The sequence below is a fragment of the Hylobates moloch genome, unplaced genomic scaffold (genome assembly GCF_009828535.3).
Source record: "Hylobates moloch isolate HMO894 unplaced genomic scaffold, HMol_V3 SCAFFOLD_14, whole genome shotgun sequence".
NCBI lineage: Eukaryota > Metazoa > Chordata > Mammalia > Primates > Hylobatidae > Hylobates > Hylobates moloch.
The window spans coordinates 62948315-62972153 of record NW_026652289.1 but is presented as its reverse complement, the minus strand read 5'-3'; the positions used below and the strand labels follow the sequence as shown (position 1 = coordinate 62972153).

At 43.0% G+C, this 23839-nt stretch overlaps 1 protein-coding gene and 1 long non-coding RNA gene across 2 annotated transcripts in view; both read left to right on the top strand.

Moving 5' to 3' along the window:
- LOC131381231 (uncharacterized) overlaps window positions 1-22080 on the top strand; it is a 70624-nt gene extending 48544 nt beyond the window's left edge. The window contains exons 2-3 of the long non-coding RNA XR_009209839.1: window positions 12641-12734; window positions 21983-22080. This is a non-coding gene — a long non-coding RNA (uncharacterized LOC131381231). The remainder of the gene's footprint in view (window positions 1-12640; window positions 12735-21982) is intronic.
- A 31-nt stretch (window positions 22081-22111) lies between these two features.
- Window positions 22112-23839, top strand: LOC116481999 (cytoplasmic protein NCK1). The gene is made up of 2 exons (XM_032175111.1): window positions 22112-22206; window positions 22241-23839. The coding sequence occupies exon 2, from the start codon at window positions 22259-22261 to the stop codon at window positions 23390-23392; it is 1134 nt and encodes a 377-aa protein (XP_032031002.1). The 5' UTR covers window positions 22112-22206; window positions 22241-22258; the 3' UTR covers window positions 23393-23839.

The following is a 23839-nucleotide window of genomic DNA, read 5'->3' as shown; positions in this document are numbered from 1 at the left end:
AGAACAATTTGTGAATCGGGCAGCCTCCTGAGCCAGAGTACGCTCAGAGACTCCAGCGCAGCCACATGGTGGAAGATTTATGGGCAGAAAGAGGAAAATGACAAACAGAAAAAAGAAGTGAGGGACAGAAACAGCTGGATTGGTTACAGTTCGGTGTTTGCCTTATTTGAACACGTTTGAACAGTTGGCCACCCTTGACTGGCCAAAACTCAATGATTGACGCAAAAGTAGACTACAGCCTGTATACAGCTCCATTTAGGTTATAGTTCATGATGTACAGAGAAAACTTTAGGCTGAACTTAAGATATGTAAGGAGGCAGCTTTATGCTAAACTTGATTTAACACTGGTAAGGCAAAGGCTATCAGTTGGATTTTCCAGATGAGAACACAGGCCCAGCACAGTGGTTTACGCCTGTAATCCCAGCACTTTGGGAAGCCAAGGTGGGAGAATCACTTCAGGCCAGCAGTTTGAGACCAGCCTGGGGAGCATGGTAAAACCCCGTCTCTACTAAAAATACAAAAATTAGCCAGGCATGGTGGCACACACCTGTAATCTCAGCTACTCGGGAGGCTGAGGCAGACAAGAGCAAAACTCAGTCTCAAAAAAAATAAATAAATAAAATAAAATAAAATAAATTCTATGGTCCTTCTATTTTTCCTGGGCTTTTCTCAGATGACAGAGCTCTTAAAGAAGGTAATTAAATAATTATAGGATGAAAGTATAAGCAAATGGATGAACTTGGGAGGTGGAGATTGCAGTGAGCCAAGGTCATGCCACTGCACTCCAGCCTGGGCGACAGAGTGAGACTCCATCTCAGAAAAAAAAAAAAAAATGCGTAACAAAACCTTCTCTCTGGAAGACAGCAACTGCAGTCTTTACCACCAGAGAATCTCATATATGGCTTCCACATGGCTGTGAATAAATGATTTTGTCCTGCAATCTCCTCCTTTGTCTGGCTGAGTTTATAAAGTGCTTGCTACTCAGGCATCAGGAGTATTTCAGCAGACCTCTGCACATCTATTTGCTTATACTTTCATCCTATAATTATTTAATTACCTTCTTTAAGAGCTCTGTCATCTGAGAAAAGCCCAGGAAAAATAGAAGGACCATAGAATTTATTTTATTTTATTTTATTTTTTGAGACTGAGTTTTGCTCTTGTCGCCCAGGCTGGAGTGCAGTGGCACGATCTCGATTCACTGCAAACTCTGCCACTGGGGTTCAAGCGATTCTCCTGCCTCAGCCTCCAGAGTAGCTGGGACTATAGGCATGCACCACTACATCTGGTTAATTTTGTATTTTGAGTTAACTTCAGGCAATCTGCCTGCCTCGGCCTCCCAAAGTGCTGGGATTGCAGGTGTGAGCCACTGCACCTGGCCAGAAGGGCCGTAGAATTGAAATTGAGGTAGGAAAACCACTTTCCCATCTTGGCATGCACAACAATGCCCCCTGTTGACTGAGGCATGCTAGCTTAAAAACAACAACAACAACAAAGAGTAAGAAAAAAACCAAAATAAAACAAAACAGTCATCCCTGCAATAACAACCAGCTTTATTGAGGTATAATTGTTGTACAATAAATTGTCCTACTTAAAGGGTACAATTTCATGAGTTTTAACATGCATACATGCTGGTGAAACCACCACAGTCAAGATAATGAACGTTTCTATCCCAGACAGGTTTTCCATTTCAGGGCAAACAGGGTGAGCACACCTAGTTCAAAAATATGTGGTAAAAGCTATACCCTCCTTTTAAAAATAATAGCACCGGCCCCTGCAGGGCCTTATTTATTTATTTATTTATTTTGTAGAGATAAGGTCTCCCTGTGTTGCCCAGGCTGGTCTCAAAACTCCTAGGCTCAAATGATCCTCCCACCTTGGCCTCCCAAAGTGCTGGGATTACTGGTGTGAGCCACCACACCCAGCTAAGGGCCCTCTTTATTTCAGTGTCTATTCTCATTGGAAAGAGAGCCCCCCATTTGATCTGTATGTGGCCTTTCCTCCTTCCTTCCAGTTACAAGGTTTGTCATTCTGTTGAAGGCTAACTTCTGCGGTGCTCTGGTTCTTATCCTCTTCCACCTTTCTAGAGATTCCTTGTTAGGGAGCAGTCTCTCTCTCTGCTGAATCATCCCCTTATCTACTAGCTCCTTTTCAATAGTAAAAACAAACACAAACGAAACAAACAAACAAAATTAGTACCTCTTTCTGCCTCCCCCTTCCTCCCTTTAGGCACCCCTTGCTGTACCTCATGCCTTCTTTTCTTGGCCAGACTTCCAGAAATAATTGTCCAAACTCACTCTCTCTCTTTCCACTTCCTCACTTCCCTCACTCTCCTAAAGCCACCCCCGCCACCACCACCACACAGATACTATTCTTGACTAGGTCACTCACTACTTCCCTGTTGCTCAGTCCACTGGACCCGATTCAGTCCTTATCATACTCAAACGCTGTTGACCACTCCGTCCTTTAAAAAATAGCTTTGTTTTGGCCGGGTGCGGTGGCTCACGCCTGTAATCCCAGCACTTTGGGAGGCCGAGATGGGCGGATCACGAGGTCAGGAGATCGAGACCATCCTGGCTAATATGGTGAAACCCTGTCTTCACTAAAAAATACAAAAAATTAGCCGGGCATGGTGGTGGGCACCTGTAGTCCCAGCTACTCGGGAGGCTGAGGCAGGAGAATGGCATGAACCTGGGAGGCAGAGCTTGCAGTGAGTGGAGATCTGGCCACTGCACTCCAGCCTGGGCAACAGAGTGAGACTCTGTCTCAAAAAACAACACCATGCCCGTTTTTTTAAAAAAACCAATTAGTCCTTACACTGTAAAAAAAAAAAAAAAAAGGCAAACAATAAATGAAAGCATTAGGAGGCTCCTCCATGGTTCACTCGGTCTCACTGCTGCAAACAGGGCCAGTACTGCAAGAACTCTCAGCGGCCAGACAGCCACCCAGTGCAGCTGCCCAATTCACAGAGCAGCCCCAGGAAGTCTCAGAAATTAGTCACTGTAGCCTTCTAATTTGGGGAAATTTTCTTTTCTTTCCTCTTTTTTTTGAGACGAAGTCTCACCCTGTTGCCCAAGCTGGAGTGCAGTGGTGCGATCTCGGCTCACTGCAACCTCCACCTCCCGGGTTTAAGCGATTCTCCTGCCTCAGCCTCCTGAGTAGCTGGGACTACAGGCACATGCCACCATGCCCAGCTAATTTTTTTGTATTTTTAGTAGAGACGGGGTTTCATTATGTTGGCCAGGCTGGTCTTGAACTCTTGACCTTGTGATCAGCCTGCCTCAGTCTCCCAAAATGCTGGGATTACAGGCGTGAGCCACTGCACCCAGCTGGGAAATTTTCATACTTGCTCTATCATAGACATTGTGAAAGCTATGGAAATTTTTTTTTTTTTTTTTTTGAGACGGAGTCTCGCTCTGTGGCCTAGGCTGGAGTGCAGTGGCATGATCTCGGCTCACTGCCACCTCCGCCTCCTGGGTTCAAGTGATTCTCCTGTCTCAGCCTCCCGAGTAGCTGGGATTACAGGCACGCACCACCAAACCTGGGTAATTTTTGTTTTTGTTTTTTGTTTTTGAGACAGAGTTTTGCTCTTTTTGCCCAGGCTGGAGTGCAGTGGCGTGATTTCGGCTCACTGCAACCTCCGCCTCCCAGGTTCAAGCGATTCTCCTGCCTTAGCCTCCCGAGTAGCTGGGATTACAGGCATGCGCCACCACGCCTAGCTAATTTTGTATTTTTAGTAGAGACGGGGTTACTCCATGTTGGTCAGGGTGGTCTCGAACACCCAACCTCAGGTGATCCACCCGCCTCAGCCTCCCAAAGTGGTGGGATTACAGATGTGAGCCACCATGCCTGGCCTTGTATTTTTAGTAGAGATGGGGTTTCACCATGTTGATCAGGCTGGTCTCGAACTCCTGACCTCATGATCCGCCTGCCTCAGGCTCCCAAAGTGCTGGGATTACAGGCGTGAGCCACCGTGCCCAGCTGGAAAAATTTTATATAAATATGTACATGCATACATGATCGGATGCAGTGGCTCACGCCTGTAATCCCAGCACTTTGGGAGGCCAAGGCAGGTGGATCACCTGAGGTTGGGAGTTCAAGAGTAGTCTGACCAATATGGTGAAACCCCATCTCCACTAAAAATACAAAAATTAGCCAGATGTGGTGGCACATGCCTGTAATCCCAACTACTTGGGAGGCTGAGATAGGAGAATTGCTTGAACCTGGGAGGCAGAGGTTGCAATGAGCTGAGATCATGCCACTGCACTCCAGCCTGGACCACAGAGCAAGATTCCATCTCAAAAAAAAAAAAAAAGGAATGCCATCATCCAAACCACATGCTCTGGGAATGGGGTTGGCAGATTAAAAAAACAAACAAACAAACAAACAAACAAACAAACAAACGTACATATATATATAAACAGAGAAGGGCCTATATTCAGTAACTCTTCAATTCTGGTCCTAAAAGTGGCTTTCAATCCTGCCCTAGAGATGACACAGTCCTGGATCTATGTAAGTAGCCCATGTTGGTCACTTCGAGCAGGAAGCCAGTCAGTGCATGGCTTTCCTGATAGCTACCAGTCGTGTTCCCCTCCTTAAAGCTTATCTTTAAGAGAATGACAGGAACGAAGCACACAGACAGATGGGATCTTGGGAGGCTGACCAAGTCATTTTAAAGGCTTATGCATTTTTAGACACATACAGAAAAATGGGTTTCTCATGACCAGTGTTTTTCACCCAACATAAGAAGGAAATAAAAGTCACCGCCAAAATCCCACTGCCCATAGCATCCATACCAATTTTGGTGAATATCCTTTAGACATCTTTATGCAGTATATATACCTAGAGGTATATGAATATAGTTTCACATATGTGAGATGATAATTTATATGTTATTCTGTAATTGCTACATTTACTGAGAATATGCAATGGGTAGATTTCCAAGTCAATAACCGTAGACTAATATCATGATTGTTAATGATCAACAGCTATTTGTAATATTTACAAACCATGATTTATGCAACCTTTCTCCTATTGTTGGCCATTTCGGTTGTTTGCATTAATATTGTAAACTACACGTGAAAAACATCCTGTATTCTGCTTTTGTGCAATTTTCTCCTCAGGGTAATTTCTAGAAGTGGACAAGTTCAATACAATGGTGTGTCCATTTTATGATACAGTTACCTAACTGTCTTCTGGAAATTTTACTCCTACCAACACTGGATTTAAGGACATGTTTGCCCCACTGTCAACAACATTGAGTTTTATCAATTTCTGATTTTAGATATGGGTCTTGTAGTCTGATTCTGTTTTTGGACTAATTTAAATATTTTTCTTTCAATAACGGTTTATTTCATTCACATAATTTTAATTATTAGATGTGACTTTAATTCTGTCTTTCTGTTTTCTATTGTTATGCTTGCTTGGCATATATTGTTTTCTGTCTTTCAGTAAAGTATAAGTTCTTCAGATTTTTTTTTCTTCCGGTAATTTTGAGAGGATTTTACCTGCTTTAAAAAAGTTCTAGGCTGGGCGCGGTGGCTCACGCCTGTAATCCCAGCACTTCGGGAGGCCAAGCTGGGTAGATCACTTTGAGGTCAGGAGTTCGAGACCAGCCTGGCCAACATGGTGAAACCCCGTCTCTACTAAAAATACAAAAAATTAGCCGGGCATGGTGGCATGTGCCTGCAATCCCAGCTGCTTGGGAGGCTGAGGCATAAGAATTGCTTGAACCCCGGGAGGCAGAGGTTGCAGTGAGCCAAGATCATGCCACTGCACTCCAGCCTGGGTGACAGAGTGAGACTGTGTCTCAAAACATAAAAAAAAGATGTTTTAAAGTTCTGTAAGTGGACATTTGTGCCTTTAATATATACTTAATTTTGTTTTTCTCAAACAATGCAATATTTACTCCATTCTAATAATAATAATAATAGCTAACATTAACTGTATGTTTACTGTGTCCTCGTAATAACCCTATGAGGTGGATGAAAATATGTTTTCCTTCCTTCCTCCAACTTGCTCATATCTCTAGGCTTGGGTCATCTAATCTGAGTGCTTTGTGTACTCCTCAAATTCCTTTGGCTGAGTGCAAGAAGATGAGGTGGGAGGATCCTGGAGCCCAGGAGTTTGAGTCCAGCCTGGGCATCAGAGTGAGACCTTGTCTCTAAAAAAAATAAAGAACAATTCCTTTCTGCAGGGCATGATGGCTCATGCTTGTAATCCCAGCAGTCTGGGAGGCAGCACTCAGGAGGCACCCATGAGAATCGCTTGAATCTGGGAAGCAGAGGTTGCAGTGAGCCGAGATTGTGCCACTGCACTCCAGCCTGGGCGACAGACCGAGACTCCTTCTCAAAAAAAAAAAACAAAAACAAAAACAAAAAATTAGCTGGCACGTTGGTGTGTGCCTGTGGTTCCAGCTACTTGAGAGGATGAGGTGGGCGGATCACTGGAGCCCAGGAAGTTGAAGCTACATTGAGCCGAGATTGTTGCCACTGTACTCCAGCCCAGGTGACAAAGTAAAACCCTGCCTCAAAAGAAGACAAAAAGAAAAAGAAAGGAAAATCCCTTTGGAAAGAAAAATCATACCCTGCTGGGGTCTGAGCTCAAGTAGCTCTCCATTGCACTACTGAGCAGCCACGATTATTTCTGTTTAGAATTATTAAATGTCCCTCCCTCACTTCCACCCCCATAATCAGTGACATCCCAAAGACACTGTTTTTTAAATCAATCCAGGCTACTGTGCTATAGACTGCACTTTCACATGGATAATCCCATTCAGTCCTCATGGCAATCCTGTTAAAATGTCTCTAATCCCCCACATTAGTGACAAGAAAACTGAGTAAAATAGCTTGTGTGATTTGTCTTTGTGCTCAGTACTTGGTGGGTGTTCTTAGCTACTGTCCTTTGACTGATTGCCACATTTTATTTACTTGTTTTTTTGTTTGTTTGTTTTTGAGACGGAGTCTTGCTCTGTCGCCCTGGCTGGAGTGTAGTGGCACGATCTCGGCTGACTGCAACCTCTGCCTCCCGGGTTCAAGCGATTCTCCTGCCTCAGCCCCCTAACCCCTGTGGCTGGGATTACAGGTGTGTGCCACCACGCCTGGCTATATGGAAGAGGTTTTTTTTTGTTGTTGTTGTTGTTTTTTTTAAGAGGGAGTTTCGCTCTTGTTGCCCAAGCTGGAGTGCAATGGCGCGATCTCGGCTCACTGCAACCTCCGCCTCCCGGGTTCAAGTGATTCTCCTGCCTCGGCATCCCGAGTACCTGGGATTACAGGCATGCACCAGCACGCCTGGCTGATTTTGTATTTTTAGTAGAGATGGGGTTTCTCCATGTTGATCAGGCTGCTCTCGAACTCCTGACCTCAGTGATCTGCCTGCCTTGGCCTCCCAAAGTGCTGGGATTACAGGCATGAGCCACCATGCCTGGCTGGAAGAATTTTTATGTGAAATTTTGAGCTCAAGATTTCTGCATCAGATGCAGAAAATTTTCGGCTGTGTATGTGTGTGTGCATGTGTGTGCATGTGTGAGTGTGCAGTGCCTGCCTAAGGACATGAATAAATTAGCTCTTTATTTCCTTTGGCATTATGTAGGCACAGAATTAGTAGAATGGTGTTCACGGTTTTAAAATCTGTCTCATTTTTCTCAAAGCTCTTTCAGCTCAGTTTTTCAATTTTGTTTCAAAGTAGTAAAAATTGAGTTCCTACTTTCATTCCTTTATGTCGTAAAAAGCAGGATTTGTTGTTTTAAATTAAATCAACAGTTCAATACTTGAGTACTTTTTCACGCTTTCTCTGTTGGCTGTTTCTGGTTTCTCCTCTGGGATGGAAGGCAGTGAGGCTTGAAGAATAGACTTGTTGTCTATAATTTAGACTTGATTGGAATGCAACGTGAATTATCCTTATGAAAACATAATGATTCACTGCTTGTTGGGGAATTGGAAACTATTGATCTATGTTCTGCCTCAGGAGATAATGCTTCTCTTTGCGAAGGGTGCATTATAGGGCTTAGTTTGGGTTTGCATTCTCTGTCAACAGGCAGACTACTGCCTACTTTTAAATCTAGGATACAAAGAAGTCTTCGTTAGCTCTGGCAGGTGAAATTTTGATATAGAACTGTATATATTCCCACATCTTTCCCTCAAATGTTAGCCCATTAGACCAAACTTTCCAGAAAATGACAGATTTATTTGTTCAAGACATGCACTGTCCAATAAGGACATCACTAACCACATTTCACCTTGTTCATGTCACCCTTGTGGTCAGTTGGAATTGAGATGCATTGTAAGTGCCAAATACACACTGAATATAAAAAAGATGTAAAATATGTCCTTAATAATTGTTATACGGATCATACATTGATTACATATATATATATATATATATTTTTTTTTTTTTTTTTTTTGAGATGGAGTCTTGCTCTGTCACCGAGGCTGGAGTATAGTGGCGCAATCTCCGCTCACTGCAACCTCCACCTCCCGGGTTCCAGGAATTCTGCCTCAACCTCCCGAGGAGCTGGGATTACAGGCATGTGCCACCACACCCAGCGAATTTTTTTTGTTTTTTTTGTTTTTTTTTTGAGACGGAGTCTCGCTCTGTCGCCCAGGCTGGAGTGCAGTGGCGCAATCTCGGCTCACTGCAAGCTCTGCTTCCCGGGTTCACGCCATTCTTCTGCCTCAGCCTCTCCGAGTAGCTGGGACTACAGGCATCCACCACCACATCCGGCTAATTTTTTGTATTTTTAGTAGAGACGGGGTTTCACCGTAGTCTCGATCTCCTGACCTCGTGATCCACCCGCCTCGGCCTCGCAAAGTGCTGGGATTACAAGCATGAGCCACCGCGCCCGGCCTTTTTTTGTATTTTTAGTAGAGACAGGGTTTCACCATATTGGCCCAGCTGGTCTCAAACTCCTGACCTTGTGATCCACCTGCCTTAACCTTCCAAAGTGCTGGGATTACAGGTGTGAGCCACTGCACCTGGCCTGATAATATTTTTGATATATGGCCAGGCATGGTGGCTTTTGGGAGGCTGAGGCAGGTGGATCACCTGATGTCAGGAGTTCGAGACCAGCCTGAGCAACATGGTGAAACCCCATCTCTACTTAAAATACAAAAAAATTAACTGGGCGTGGTGGCACATGCCTGTAATCCCAGCTACTTGGGAGGCTGAGGCAGGAGAATCGTTTGAACCCGGGAGGCGGAGGTTGCAGTGAACCGAGATCATGCCATTGCACTCTAGCGTGGGCAACAAGAGTGAAACTCTGTCTCAAAAAAAAAAAAATTAGATATATATTAAGTTGAATTAACTATATTGTTAGTCTCACCTGTTTTTTTTTCTTTTTTTGAGACAGAGTTTTGTTCTATCGCCCAGGCTGGAATGCAGTGGTGCGATCTCAGCTCACTGCAACCTCTGCCTCCAGGTTTAAGCGATTCGCTTGCCTCAGCTACCCAAGTAGCTGGGATTACAGGCATGCACGACCACGCCCAGCTAATTTTTGTATTTTTAGTAGAGATGGGGTTTCGCCATGTTGGCCTCTACATGCTGGTCTTGAACTCCTGGCCTCAAGTGATCTGCCTGCCTCAGCCTCCCAAAGTGCTGGGATTACAGGTGTGAGGCACCGCACCTGGCCAATTTCACCTGTTTCTTTTTCCTTTAAAAAAGAATGTAGCTTTAACTGGCAGCTCTGGTGTAATTAAAACAACAACAACAACAACAACAACAAAAAAAAAACAGCAGCTACAAGAAAATGTAGAATTATTTTTGTGGCCTACATTATGTTTCTATTGGACAGTGCTACTATAAAGTGTCCTACAAACAAGGAAACCCATAAATTCTCTAATAAGAACTTTCTGTCTGTCATTCTTTTCCTGTACTCCCATTCACCATTTTTTTTTTCACAATGTCATGATTTTTGGTTTAAGTTAATGCTCTACTACTGCAATCCAGGCAAATGTACAGGGGATAGTATCTCACCTGAGTGAAGTCCAAAAGTCCGCATATAGATGAACATTGAATATAATAAAAATTGCCGTTGGAAATCTTTTAGGAAGGCCTCAAACTGTCCCAATCTTTTATTAACTCTCACCCAGTTTTTCCCCTAGCATTAGGGCAGATCATTGTTTTTTCAGGTACTATTAATAGTTGGAGAAGTACTTGTTTGTGTTTGGTACAGTATTATAGCGAAATACAAATCTTAAATTCAGAATCCCCCTCAGCCTGGAGAGATGCCCGACTATGAGAAGCAGAAGCTTCCTGTGGGTGCCTGAGGTTTACACTTCTTGTTCATTTGGGGTGCACATTCACTGAGTGCCAGAGAGGAGGGCCTTGCCTGCTCTGTTTATTTCTCTCTCTTACCTCCAATCAATTTTTCTCTATTTCCCTAATTTTGTGTTTGGTAAGTTCCAGTAGTTGTATTTACATACCTTAGTATGTAAAGATCTCTCTCTTCCCCAGACTCTGTAGATATATGATTTGAAAGGTATCATTAAAGGCCAAAAATGAAATTGCAAAGCTAATGTGAATGTACTTAATGCCACTGAACTGTACACTTAAACATGGTTAAAATGGTAAAGTTATGTTATATATTCCTGGGCACGGTGGTTCATGCCTATAATCCCAGCACTTTGGTAGGCCAAGTCAGGTGGATGGCTTGAGCCCAGGAGTCTGAGACCAACCTGGGCAACATGGCAAAACCTTGTCTTTACACAAAATATATATATATAAAATTAGCTGGGTGTAGTGGTGTGCACCTGTAGTCCCAGCTACTCAGGAGGCTGAGATGGGAGGATGGCTTGAGCCTGAGAGGTCAAGGCTGCAGTAAGCTGTGATTGTGCCCCTGCACTCCAGCCCATGCAACAGAGTGAGATCCTGTCTCAAAACAAACAACCAACCAACCAACCAAACCCAAAAGTTATGTGTATATTTTTTACTACAATTTTTAAAAGTCATAATGAAGCATAATTACATCTTGTGGGGAAAGAATGTGGGACTTTGACATCAGACAGAATTGGTGACTGGAAATGTCACAGATTGAGTTCACTCTTTCCAGACTGCGGATGGGGTCATCCCTGCAGCCCTTCTTCTAGCATGTCTCCTTCAGCTTCCTATTCATTCTGTGGGCTGTTCAATATCCCTCTGACTAAGGCCCCCTTTTTGGGCTGAACTTAGCCAGTTCTTTTTGTTTGCAACGAAAATAGCCCTAACTGATGCACTAGGGTTCAGATCCTGGCTCTACCACATTTAAGCGTTTGCTCTTGTGTACATCTTTCTGAATCTTGGTTTTCTCATCTGCAAATTTGCCATCATAATATCTTCCTTACAGGGTAGAGCCAGGGTAAAAGATAGTATACGTGCCTAGAATTGTAACTCATAGTCCAATGGGGTTAGAAAACTAACAAGGGCAGTCTCTGGTCCCCCAGTTTACACTGGTGAGTTATTCTACCAGAATGTCAAATGCCTTATGTGGGAAATATGGGATAATGAGGATTTCGTGTTTGTCAAATTTCTATTTGCTGCTGCGCTTCAACACTGTCTCTTCTATACCGATCTTCCCTCAGGGGTTGAGGGGTAACACCATTCATGACACTACAGCATGAAATAATAGGATGAGGGAAGAAGACAAGAATCTATCTCTCCGAAAATGGCAGATCAATGAATAATCAGACAGAAAATGTAAAAAATAAAATTTATCCAAAGGGGTTTATAGTGAAGTCTTTTAAAATAGCTGACATTGGCCAGGCGTGGTGGCTCACATCTGTCATCCCAGCACTTTGGGAGGGCAAGATGGGTGGATCATGAAGTCAAGGGTTCGAGACCAGCCTGGCCTACATGATGAAACCCTGTCTCTACTAAAAATACACAAATTAGCTGGGCGTAGAGGCACACTCCTGTAATCCTAGCTACTCAGGAAGCTGAGGCAGGAGAATTGTTTGCAGTGAGCTGAGATCACGCCACTGTAACTCCAGCCTGGGGGGACAGAGTGAGACTCCGTCTCAGAAAAAAAAAAAAAATTAAATAAATAAAATAGCTGACACTGGAGAGAATGACTAATAACTGCTTTAGAATTTAGTTCTATTAAATAATTTTTTTTTTTTTTTTGAGACAGAGACTCACTCTGTTGCCCAGGCCCAGGCTGGAGTGCAATGGCACAATCTCAGCTCACTGCAACCTCCATCTCCCAGGTTCAAGTGATTCTTTGTGCCTCAGCCTCCCAAGTAGCTGGGATTACAGGCATGCGCCACCACACCTGGCTAATTTTTGTATTTTTGGTAGAGACAGGGTTTCACCATGTTGGCCAAGCTGGTCTCGAACCCCTGACCTCAAGTGATACGTCCACCTCAGCCTCCCAAAAAGCGCTGGGATTACAGGCATGAGCCACCGCACCTGGCCTTAAATTTGTTTTGATGATTACTTCAGTCCATGTTACATGGTTGTTTATATGATAACACATGGAATTTTAATGGGATTCTATTGCACTTTACCACACAAAGCAGGATGGGGATAAAAATGAAAAGACTCAGTAATAAAGCTCTCCAGATGTTGTAGCTTTTATACACTCTTCCTTTGCCCCCCAAATCAACCCTTACTGCCAATATCAGAATACTTAAAAGTGTTTTCGTTGAATTATTTATGTCTTTGTCTTCCTTAGGCTGCAAGTGCAAAAAGCTGAATGAAAAATGGAAAGGTTACTGCTGAAATATTTACAGATGGAAGGACGTGATGTCTAGAATTTGTTTCAAACAGTGAGTATGTGGGTGGGGCAAGTAGCTGGTGATGTAGATGGAATAGGACTGGTCACAGGTTAATGTTTTAAGGTGCTAGGTGCTAGTACATGGGGTTCATTATTTTATTCTGTCTATTTTGCATATGTTTAAAATTTGTCGGCCGGGCGCAGTGGCTCACGCTTGTAATCCCAGCACTTTGGGAGGCCGAGGCGGGCGGATCACGAGGTCAGGAGATCGAGACCACGGTGAAACCCCATCTCTACTAAAAAATACAAAAAATTAGCCGGGTGTGGTGGCGGGCGCTTGTAGTCCCAGCTACTCGGAGAGGCTGAGGCAGGAGAATGGCGTGAACCCGGGTGGCGGAGCTTGCAGTGAGCCGAGATTGTGCCACCGCACTCCAGCCTGGGCGACAGAGCGAGACTCCGTCTCAAAAAAATAAAATAAATAAATAAAATAAAATAAAATAAAATAAAATAATTTGTCACAATACTTTTTAAAATTGGATAATTACACTACTTAAAATATCCATGTGTGAAGCAAAGACTGAACAAGAACAAGAAAAATAGTTATGTTGGGTTTAGAGTAGCTGAATTATAGGTGAATTACTTTTTAAAACTTTAATATTATTCTAATTTTATCTTTCAATAAATAAAAATCTGAAGGAAAAACTCTTTGAATGTAAGGACCAGTGGTATGCTGGAGGTGGCTTGTTATCAGCTTGAGAGAACTGATTGTTAAATTTTCAGGAATTTTGCATCCTGGCTAATGTTATGTGGGCAGCTTGAAATTGACCATGGTAGGGGTATTTATACCTGGAAATTAGCAAACACTACAAATCAGTACTCCCAAAAGCCAGTTGTTAAACATTTGCCATTTGTGGGCTGTATTGTAAAGACTGCATTGTATACTTTCCTACCCCAAATTATCTAAAGGTCCTGAAATCAATGGGCAGGTACTTACTAATTTGTTTTACACATATTTAATGAGGTTCTACCATGGGCAAGAAATCATTCTAGGCACTTTGGGGGATACAAAGAATTATCTAAGAAAGGAGGATATCCTAAACTTTGTGTGAGAGCATGCATGTAAAAATTTATAATACAGGCCGAGCACGGTGGCTCACGCCTGTAATCCCAGCACTTTGGGAGGCTGAAGCGGGTGGATCACCTGAGGTCAGGAGTTTGAGACCAGCCTGGCCGACATGGCGAAACCCCAACTCTACCAAAAATACAAAAATTAGCCAGGCGTGGTGGTGGGCACCTGTAATCCCAGCTACTCGGGAGGCTGAGGTAGGAGAATTGCTTGAACCCGGGAGGTGGAGTTTGCAGTGAGCCGAGATCATGCCACTGCACTCTAGCCTAGGCAACAGAGCAAGACTCTGTCTAAAAAAAAAAAATTACAATACAAATATGGCAATATAGGGGTGCTGAGGCAGGAGGACTGCTTGAGGCCAGGAGTTCCAGACCAGCCTGGGCAACATAGGGAGACTCCCTGACTCTATTTTTTTTTTTCTTTGAGACAGGGTCTTCCTGAGTCACCCAGGCTGGAGTGCAGTGGTGCAATCTTGGGTCACTGCAGCCTTGACCTCCCGGGCTCAAGCAATCCTCCCACATCATCCTCCCAAGTAGCTGGGACTACAAGTGTGGCATCACACCTGGCTCATTTTTGTATGCTTTGTAGAGATGGGGTTTCAGCATGTTGCCCAGGCTGGTCTCGAACTCTTAGATTCGAGCCATCTGCCCATCTCAGCCTCCCAAAATGTTGGGATTACAGGTGTGAGCCACCTCACCCAGCCTGCCTTGACTCTATTAAGAAAAAAGGAAAACTTGCCATTCAGCTACAAGGAATGTAGCTGGTTAACAGCCTCCAGCTGCTAGTGACTTTAGGATCCATCTCAGCTTTCTAAAAAACACTGAATTGTCATGCCAGGTGTGTTGGCATATGCCTTTAATCCCAGCTACTCAGGAGGCTAAGGTGGGAGGATTTTTTAGTAAGTGAATTGTATCTCAATAAAACTGTTATTAACAAAAGGAAGGAGGTTGGGCATGGTGGCTCACGCCTGTAATCCCAGCACTTTAGGAGGCCGAGGCGGGCAGATCAGTTGAGGCCAGGAGTTCGAGACCAGCTTAGGCAACACAGGGAGACCCCATCTCTACAAAAAATTTAAAAATTAGCCAGGTGTGGTGGTACACACCTGTAGTCCCAGCTGCTTGGGAGGCTGAGGCAGGAGGATTGTTTGAGCCCAGGATGTGGAGGTTGCAGTGAGTGGAAATCGTGCCATTGCACCCCAGCCTGGCTGACAGAGGAGACACTGTCTCAAGAAAAAAAAAAAAAAAAAAAGAAGGAAACAGGACAAAGATGTCAAGATGTCAGCACTAGTTCTATTTTTAAATTTTAAAAAATGTTTTTCTGGAAGGCCTAGCTAATGCAATAGGACAATAAAAATAACTTTTGAAAGAGAGTTAAAAACATCATTATTTGGAGGCTATTTGATCTACTGAGAAAATATCAAGAAAGAAAATAATATTAGTTCAGTGGAGTGGCTAAGTGGATATATACTATACACATGTGTGTGTATGTCTTAGTCTTTTTGTGCTGCTATAACAAAATATTGCGAACTGGGTAATTTATAAATATTAGAAATTTCTGTCTCACAGTTCTGAAGGCTGGAAAGTTCAAGATCAAGGGGCAGGTTTGATGTCTGGTGAGGGTTGCTCTCTCTCCTTTTAAGACGGCGCCTTGTTGCTGTGTCCTCCAGAGGGGACAAATGCTATATCCTCACATGGTGGAAGATGAGAGGGCAGAAAAGGAGCAAACTCTCTCTGAAGCCTCTTTTATAAGGACATTAATCCATTCATGAGGAGCCTTTATGACTTAATCACCTCCACAAAAGCTTCACCTTTCCATTCCACCACAATGGGGATTAAGTTTCCACATGAATTTTGGAAACACACATTCAAACCACAGCAATATGTTTATAAACAGACACACACACACACACACACACACACACACACACCACCTCTCCACATGCCACTTAGAAAAATACTTGATTCACAGTAATAGCAACAGCTGTGAAATACCTCTGATAAAACTTAATCTAAAATGTATAAGACCTTTACAGAAAAAACAAAAATTCTGCTAAAATAAATAAAATAAAACTTGAATAATAGACATATATATTTATGGAAGGGAAAACTCAATATATAAATCAACTCAAAAATAAATCACTTCTTCACATATTAATCTAAGATTGCAATGGAATTCAAAACAAAATCCCAATAGATATTTTAAAATTTGTCAAATTGTTTCTAAAGTTCATCTGAAAACACAGATGTGAGATAAGCCTAGAAAAATTTGAAAGAAAGAAAAGAATTATGAGAAGCGCTGGCATGTGGGTAGAAAAAAATTAATAGGCCGGGCGTGGTGGCTCACGCTTGTAATCTCAGCACTTTGGGAGGCCGAGGCGGGCGGATCATGAGGTCAGGAGATCGAGACCACGGTGAGACCCCGTCTCTACTAAAAATACAAAAAATTAGCCGGGCGTGGTGGCGGGCGCCTGTAGTCCCAGCTACTCGGAGAGGCTGAGGCAGGAGAATGGCGTGAACCCGGGAGGCAGAGCTTGCAGTGAGCCGAGATCGCGCCACTGCACTCCAGCCTGGGTGACAGAGCGAGACTCTGTCTCAAAAAAAAAAAAAAAGAAAAAGAAAAAAATTAATAGAACAAAACGGAAAGTCCAAAAGCTAATCCATGTACTATGGAGTCTTAGAGTGGGAAATGAAGATATAAAAATGGCATTTCAAAACAATGGGATGGGCCAGGCATGGTGGCTCATGCCTGTAATCCCAGCACTTTGAGAGGCCAAGGCGGGCGGATCACCTGATATCAGGAATTCAAGACCATCCTGGCCAACCTGGTGAAACCCTGTCTCTACTAAAATTACAAAAATCAGCTGGATGTGGTGGTGCACACTTGTAATCCCAGCTACTCAGGAGGCTGAGGCAGGAGAATAGCTTGAACTCGGGCAGCAGAGGCTGCAGTGAGCTGAGATTGCACTGCTGCACTCCAGCCTGGGTGACGGAGGGAGACTCCGTCTCAAAAACAAAACAAAACAAAACAAAACACAAAACAATGTGATGGATTATTCAATAAATGATGTTGGGGCAATTGGATATTCATATAAGAAAAACTAATGCTAAAATAAATAAAACTTATATATGGAAAAGATTCCATTTAAAAAGTTAAAATACAGCCAGGCACGGTAGCTCACGCCTGCAATCCCAGCACTTTGGGAGGCCAAGGCAGGTGAATCACCTCAGGTAGGGAGTCTAAGGCCAGCCTAACCAACATGGAGAAACCTGGTCTCTACTAAAAATACAAAATTAGCAGGGCATGGTGGCGCATGCCTGTAATCCCAGCTACTCGGGAAGCTGAGGCAGGAGAATTGCTTGAACCCGGGAGGCCGAGGTTGTGGTGAGCCGAGATCGCGCCATTGCACTCCAGCCTGGGCAACAAAAGCGAAACTCTATCTCTAAAAAAAAAAAAAAAAGTTAAAATACAAAGAATGAACTGAAGAAAATATTTGCAACATGTATGATTGACTAGGATTTAATATCTTTAATTCTATAAAGAGCTTTTATGACTCAATAGGCAAACAATAAATATGCTGGTAGACAAACAAAGGATTGAACAGGCAATTCACACACACACAAAGGAAATGGCCATTAAACATTTAAAACTTCTCAACTTCACTTGCAAAAGAATACTGCTAATTATAATAAAATATATAATTTTTATATGTTAGCAAAGGTGAAATTGATGGACAGGATAATATTCCATATTTTAAAGAATATAGAGAATCAGTGGGCGGGTGCCGTGGCTCACACCTATAATCCTAGCACTTTGGGAGGCCAAGGCAGGTGGCTCACTGGAGGTCAGGAGTTAGAGACCAGCCTGGCCAACATGGTGAAACCTTGTCTCTACTAACAATACAAAAATTAGCTGGGCGTGATGACACGTACCTGTAATCCCAGTTACTCAGAAGGCTGAGACAGGAGAGTTGTTTGAACCCAGGAGGTGGAGGTTACAGTGAGCCAAGATCGAGCCACTGCATTCCACCCCCCTCCAAAAAAAAAAAAAAAAAAAAAAGATAATCAGGAACTCTTAAGCATTACTAGGAATAAAAATTGGTACCACCATCAGGAAGGCATTTCTTCTAGAAATGTATTCAAAGGAAATGTTTAGAAGGAGGCTCACTACAACATGTTTATAGTATCAAAACATTGAGAAGATCCTAAATGTTTATCAATAATAGGTTGGTTAAATAAACTTTGGTTCATCCATATAACAGAGGTATATAAGAGTTTAAACTAGATCTGTATTTCTTACTTTTGAAAGATTCAGAGAAAAAAATGAGATTGCTCAACAGTGTATATTTCACTTATGTAAGAATTAAATACACATCTTCATATATTGTATATTAAAGATTCTGCAGGTTGAAGAGTCTGAAAGACTATATACCAAAATGTTAATGCTATTTGAGGAAAGAAGGAGAAGGTATCACTTGTATTTTCAGTTGCAAACAATAGAAAATTAGAGTTAAATGGACTAAAATAATAAGTGGAATATATTGGCCAAGTAGTCAAATGCCTAAAGGCAGAATGGGCTTTGGTGATGGGTTGACATAGGTGTTCAACGTGTGGTTCAGCTTTTTTTCCATCTTGCCCTTTGCCTTCAAGATAAATGCCCCCCCCTTTTTTTTTTTTTTTTTTTTGAGACGGAGTTTCCCTCTTGTTGCCCAGGCTGGTGTGCAATGGTGCGATCTTGGCTCACCACAACCTCCGCCTCCTGAGTTCAAACAATTCTGCTTCAGCCTGCTGAGTAGCTGGGATTACAGGCATGTGCCACCATGCTCAGCTAGTTTTGTATTTTTAGTAGAGATGGGGTTTCTCCATGTTGGTCAGGCTGGCCTCGACCTCCCGCGTCAGGTGATCCATCCACCTTGGCCTCCCAAAGTTGCTGGGATTACAGGAGTGAGCCACCATGCCTAGTGGTAAAAGCCTCTTAAAGACATTATATTGAGTGAAATAAGTTAGACATAAAAGTATGAATACTCTATGATTCCCCTTAGATGAGATACCTAGGGTAATCAAACTCATAGAGACAGAAAGTAGAATGGTGGCTGCCAGGACATTGTATAATGGGTATAGAGTTTCAGTTTTGCAAGATGAAGAGAGTTCTGGGGCCAAGTGAGGTGGCTTATGCCTGTAATCACAGCACTTTGGGAGGCCGAGGCAGGAGGATCACTTGAGGTCAGTAGTTCGAGACCAGTCTAGGCAACATGGTGAAACCCCATCGCTACTAAAAATACAAAAATTAGCTGGGGGTGGTGGCGGGTGCCTGTAGTCCCAGCTACTCGGGGGGCTGCACAGGAGAATCGCTGGAACCTGGGAGGTGAAGGTTGCAGTGAGCCAAGATCGTGCCACTGCACTCCAGCCTGGGCAACAGAGCAAGACTCAGTCTCAAAAAAAAAAAAAAAAAAGAAAGAAAATAGTTCTGGGTATATTTGTTACATAACAATGTGAACATATACTGTACAATGTAAAAATGGTTGAGATGGTACATTTTATGTGTCTTTTATCACAATTTTTAAGAAAATTACATTGCATAAAAAGGTATATTAAAAGCCTCATCCTAAGGCTAGCTCCCCCTGGTGGTGGGAGAGTTGCAGTACATTGAGGCGAGGCTACAGGTGTCACTAAGGTGCTGGGTGTCTCCCTTCACCCATCATGCAGCGGACTCAGGCTTCTCTCTCGTTGGACCATAATAGTATGTTTCTGGATCATGCACTCTGCTGGCATCACATTCTAGGGCTCTCTTTGGAAATTTGGGGAGAACCTTTTTTTTTTTTTTGAGACAGAGTTTCACTCTTGTCACCCATGCTGGAGTGCAATAGCGCCATCTCGGCTCAATGCAACCTCTGCCTCAGTCCCCCGAGTAGCTGGGATGACAGGCACGCACCACTGTGCCTGGCTAATTTTTGTATTTTTAGTAGAGACGGGGTTTCACCATGTTGGCCAGGCTAGTCTCGAACTCCTGACCTCAAGTGATTCGCCCGCCTCGGCCTCCCAAAGTGCTGGAATTGTAGGCGTGAGCACTGCACCTGGCCTTGGGGAGAAATTTTGGCTGTCACAATAATTGGTCATTTAGAGGATGTGGGCCGGAGCATTAGATTTCTGATAATGTATGGGTAAATACATTACAGAATTTTCCTACATTCCGTACAACTTTTAATGCCCTGCTCGACATTAATGTAGACTTTTAAAAACTTGTGTGTAATAATTTGAACCTAGCCTCTCATTCCATTTTATATATAAATAGAAACTATTTTTGCATGGTTTTAATATAAATGGAATATCCAGATATGAGGCTAATGGGTAAATTGACAGAAAATAGTACTTAGCCACATTTGGAAGTTTACCAAAGTTGTTCACTGTTTCAGAAAATCATGTCTTCCACAACCAACACTTGTGGTATTTGAGTCACTGATTTAGCCCTGCATATTGCAATTCACACTGCATAATGCAATTCACACTGCATATTTTAACATCTCTGAAATCAGGATGTATCCTACAATCAATGACGTCTGCGAAATATACTAGTGAATATTAGTCTGCATTTGAAGCTGTTGCATTGATTTCTTGCTTGGATTCTTATAACAACCTCCCAACTGGTCTTCCTGCTTCCACCCTTCTTCTCCCCCTACAATGTTTTCAACAGAGCAGCCAGATTTTTCCTTTTAAAATGTAGGTCAGATCATGTCACTCCTCTGCTCAAAACCTTCTCATGTTTCACCAGTTTACTCAGAGTACGAGCCTCACAGTGGCCCGTGAGGCCCTTCAAGATCTGGCTTCTTTACTTCTCTGACCCATCTCCTACTTCTGCTTTTATTTATAGTACCTGCTCTAATCCACCTCCCTGGTCCACTTACAGACCACACGCTTGCTAGACAAGCTTCTGCCTTAGGGTCTTCACATTAGCTATTCCACCTGCCTGCATATTTTTCCCCTAGATAATCGGTGTGATTCATTCCCTCACCTCCTTTAAATCTTTGCTCAAATGTACCTTCTAGTGAGGCCTGCCTTGACTACTCTATTTTGAACTGCAAGTCACTACCCACCTCCCTACTGCTCTAAACTCTTATTTCCTTTTACCCTGTTCTACTTTTAAAAAGTCACAACAGGGCCGGGCACGGTGGCTCAGGCCTGTAATCCCAGCACTTTGGGAGGCTGAGGTGGGCGGATCACCTGAGGTCAGGAGTTCAAGACCAGCCTGGCCAACATGGTGAAACCCCATCTCTACAAAAACACAAAAATTAGCCGGGCGTGGTGGCATGTACCTGTAATCCCAGCTACACAGGAGGCTGAGGGGGGAGAATCTCTTGGGAGGTGGAGGTTCCAGTGAGCCAAGATAGCACCATTGCACATTGTACTCCAGCCTGGGTGACAGAGCAAGACTCCATCTCAAAAAAAAAAAGATCATAACAGTTGTCATCTTCTAATGTAATATATAACTTACTTATGTATTATGTTGATTGTGGTCTATAACCACACCGCCCTGCTAGAATGTTTGCTCCATGAGGCAAGGATTTCTTTTTCTTTCTTTCCTTCCTTAATTTCCTTCCTTCCTTCTTCCTCTTTTTCTCTCTTTTCTTTCTCTCTCTCTTCTCTGCCTCTCTTTCTTTCTCTTTCTTTCTGTCTTTCTCTCTCTAACCCTCCCCCCCCTTTCTTTTTTTGTTTTGTTGTTTTTTTTTTGACATGGTCTCACTCTGTGGTGCAGCTGGAGTGCAGTGGTGTGATCTTGCTCATTGCAACCTTTGCCCCCCAGGCTCAAGCAATCCTCCTACCTCAGCCACCCGAGTAGCTAGGGCCATGGATGCACCACCATGCCTGGCTATTTTTTTGTATTTTTAGTAGGGACAGAGTCTCACCATGTTGCCCAGGCTGGTCTCAAACTCCTGAGCTCAAGCGATCCACTCACCTTGGCCTCTTGGAGTGCTGAGATTACAGGCGTGAGCCACTGTGCCCAGCCTAAGGCAAGGATTTCTGTCTGTATCCCTAGTAAACAGGGCCCAACACATAGTAGGTACTCAATAAACATTGTTACATAAATGGTGATTCTGTTAGGTGCAAGTATCTAATTACTTCATTATGTCTTCTATTATACTTGTGCTCCATCATTTACTTTTTTTCTTTTTTTTTTTGTAGAGACGAGGTCTTACTACCATAGCCCAGGCTGGGCTCAACTGATCGTGCTGCCTCAGCCTCCCAAAGTGCTGGGATTACAGATGTGAGCCACCATGCCCGCCATCAAGCATTTACTTATTGAAACACATATCATTCCCGAGAGCTACGCGGCGGCGGCGGAGCGCAGGCCTCGTGCCGTTACGGCCATCACGGCGGCCGCGGTGGTGTCCTGGAGCCCTCCTCAGGTGAGCTGGAGCTGCCCGGCTCCGCAGCGGGAAGTGCTGAAGCTGCTGAAAGATGGCAGAAGAAGTGGTGGTAGTAGCCAAATTTGATTATGTGGCCCAACAAGAACAAGAGTTGGACATCAAGAAGAATGAGAGATTATGGCTTCTGGATGATTCTAAGTCCTGGTGGCGAGTTCGAAATTCCATGAATAAAACAGGTTTTGTGCCTTCTAACTATGTGGAAAGGAAAAACAGTGCTCGGAAAGCATCTATTGTAAAAAACCTAAAGGATACGTTAGGCATTGGAAAAGTGAAAAGAAAACCTAGTGTGCCAGATTCTGCATCTCCTGCTGATGATAGTTTTGTTGACCCAGGGGAACGTCTCTATGACCTCAACATGCCCGCTTATGTGAAATTTAACTACATGGCTGAGAGAGAGGATGAATTATCATTGATAAAGGGGACAAAGGTGATCGTCATGGAGAAATGCAGTGATGGGTGGTGGCGTGGTAGCTACAATGGACAAGTTGGATGGTTCCCTTCAAACTACGTAACTGAAGAAGGTGACAGTCCTTTGGGTGACCATGTGGGTTCTCTGTCAGAGAAATTAGCAGCAGTCGTCAATAACCTAAATACTGGGCAAGTGTTGCATGTGGTACAGGCTCTTTACCCATTCAGCTCATCTAATGATGAAGAACTTAATTTCGAGAAAGGAGATGTAATGGATGTTATTGAAAAACCTGAAAATGACCCAGAGTGGTGGAAATGCAGGAAGATCAATGGTATGGTTGGTCTAGTACCAAAAAACTATGTTACCGTTATGCAGAATAATCCATTAACCTCAGGTTTGGAACCATCACCTCCACAGTGTGATTACATTAGGCCTTCACTCACTGGAAAGTTTGCTGGCAATCCTTGGTATTATGGCAAAGTCACCAGGCATCAAGCAGAAATGGCATTAAATGAAAGAGGACATGAAGGGGATTTCCTCATTCGTGATAGTGAATCTTCGCCAAATGATTTCTCAGTATCACTAAAAGCACAAGGGAAAAACAAGCATTTTAAAGTCCAACTAAAAGAGACTGTCTACTGCATTGGGCAGCGTAAATTCAGCACCATGGAAGAACTTGTAGAACATTACAAAAAGGCACCAATTTTTACAAGTGAACAAGGAGAAAAATTATATCTTGTCAAGCATTTATCATGATACTGCTGACCAGAAGTGACTGCTGCATAGTTGTAATTTGTCATGTAATTGAAGACTGAGAAAATGTTGGGTCCAGTCATGCTTGATTGGAAATTGTTGTTTCTAAATCTGTGTGAGAATTGACAATAAGTATTTTTATTATAACTCAGCCCATACATATATACTATGTATGCAGTGCATCTGCATAGAACAGTTCCTTATCCTTGGCCTTCTGTTTTATTGTTTTTTTTTCTTTGCTGTTTTCCCTTTGCTTCTAATATTACAATTTTGTATTTTGTAAACAAAAATCAAATAATGCATATCAGAATCTTTATATGGAAGAAATCCTTTATTGCCTTTCCTTTGTTTCCTTGTAAAGGCACCCTGTTCTGTTATGGTTTTTCATTATATAAAATTATTATATCTATATATGACATATGCTAAAATAAATTTCTTGGAGAGTGTTAA

Excerpts from the sequence above, each read along its gene's own strand:
- LOC116481999 (XM_032175111.1), top strand. The coding sequence starts at position 22,259 with ATGGCAGAAGAAGTGGTGGTAGTAGCCAAATTTGATTATGTGGCCCAA.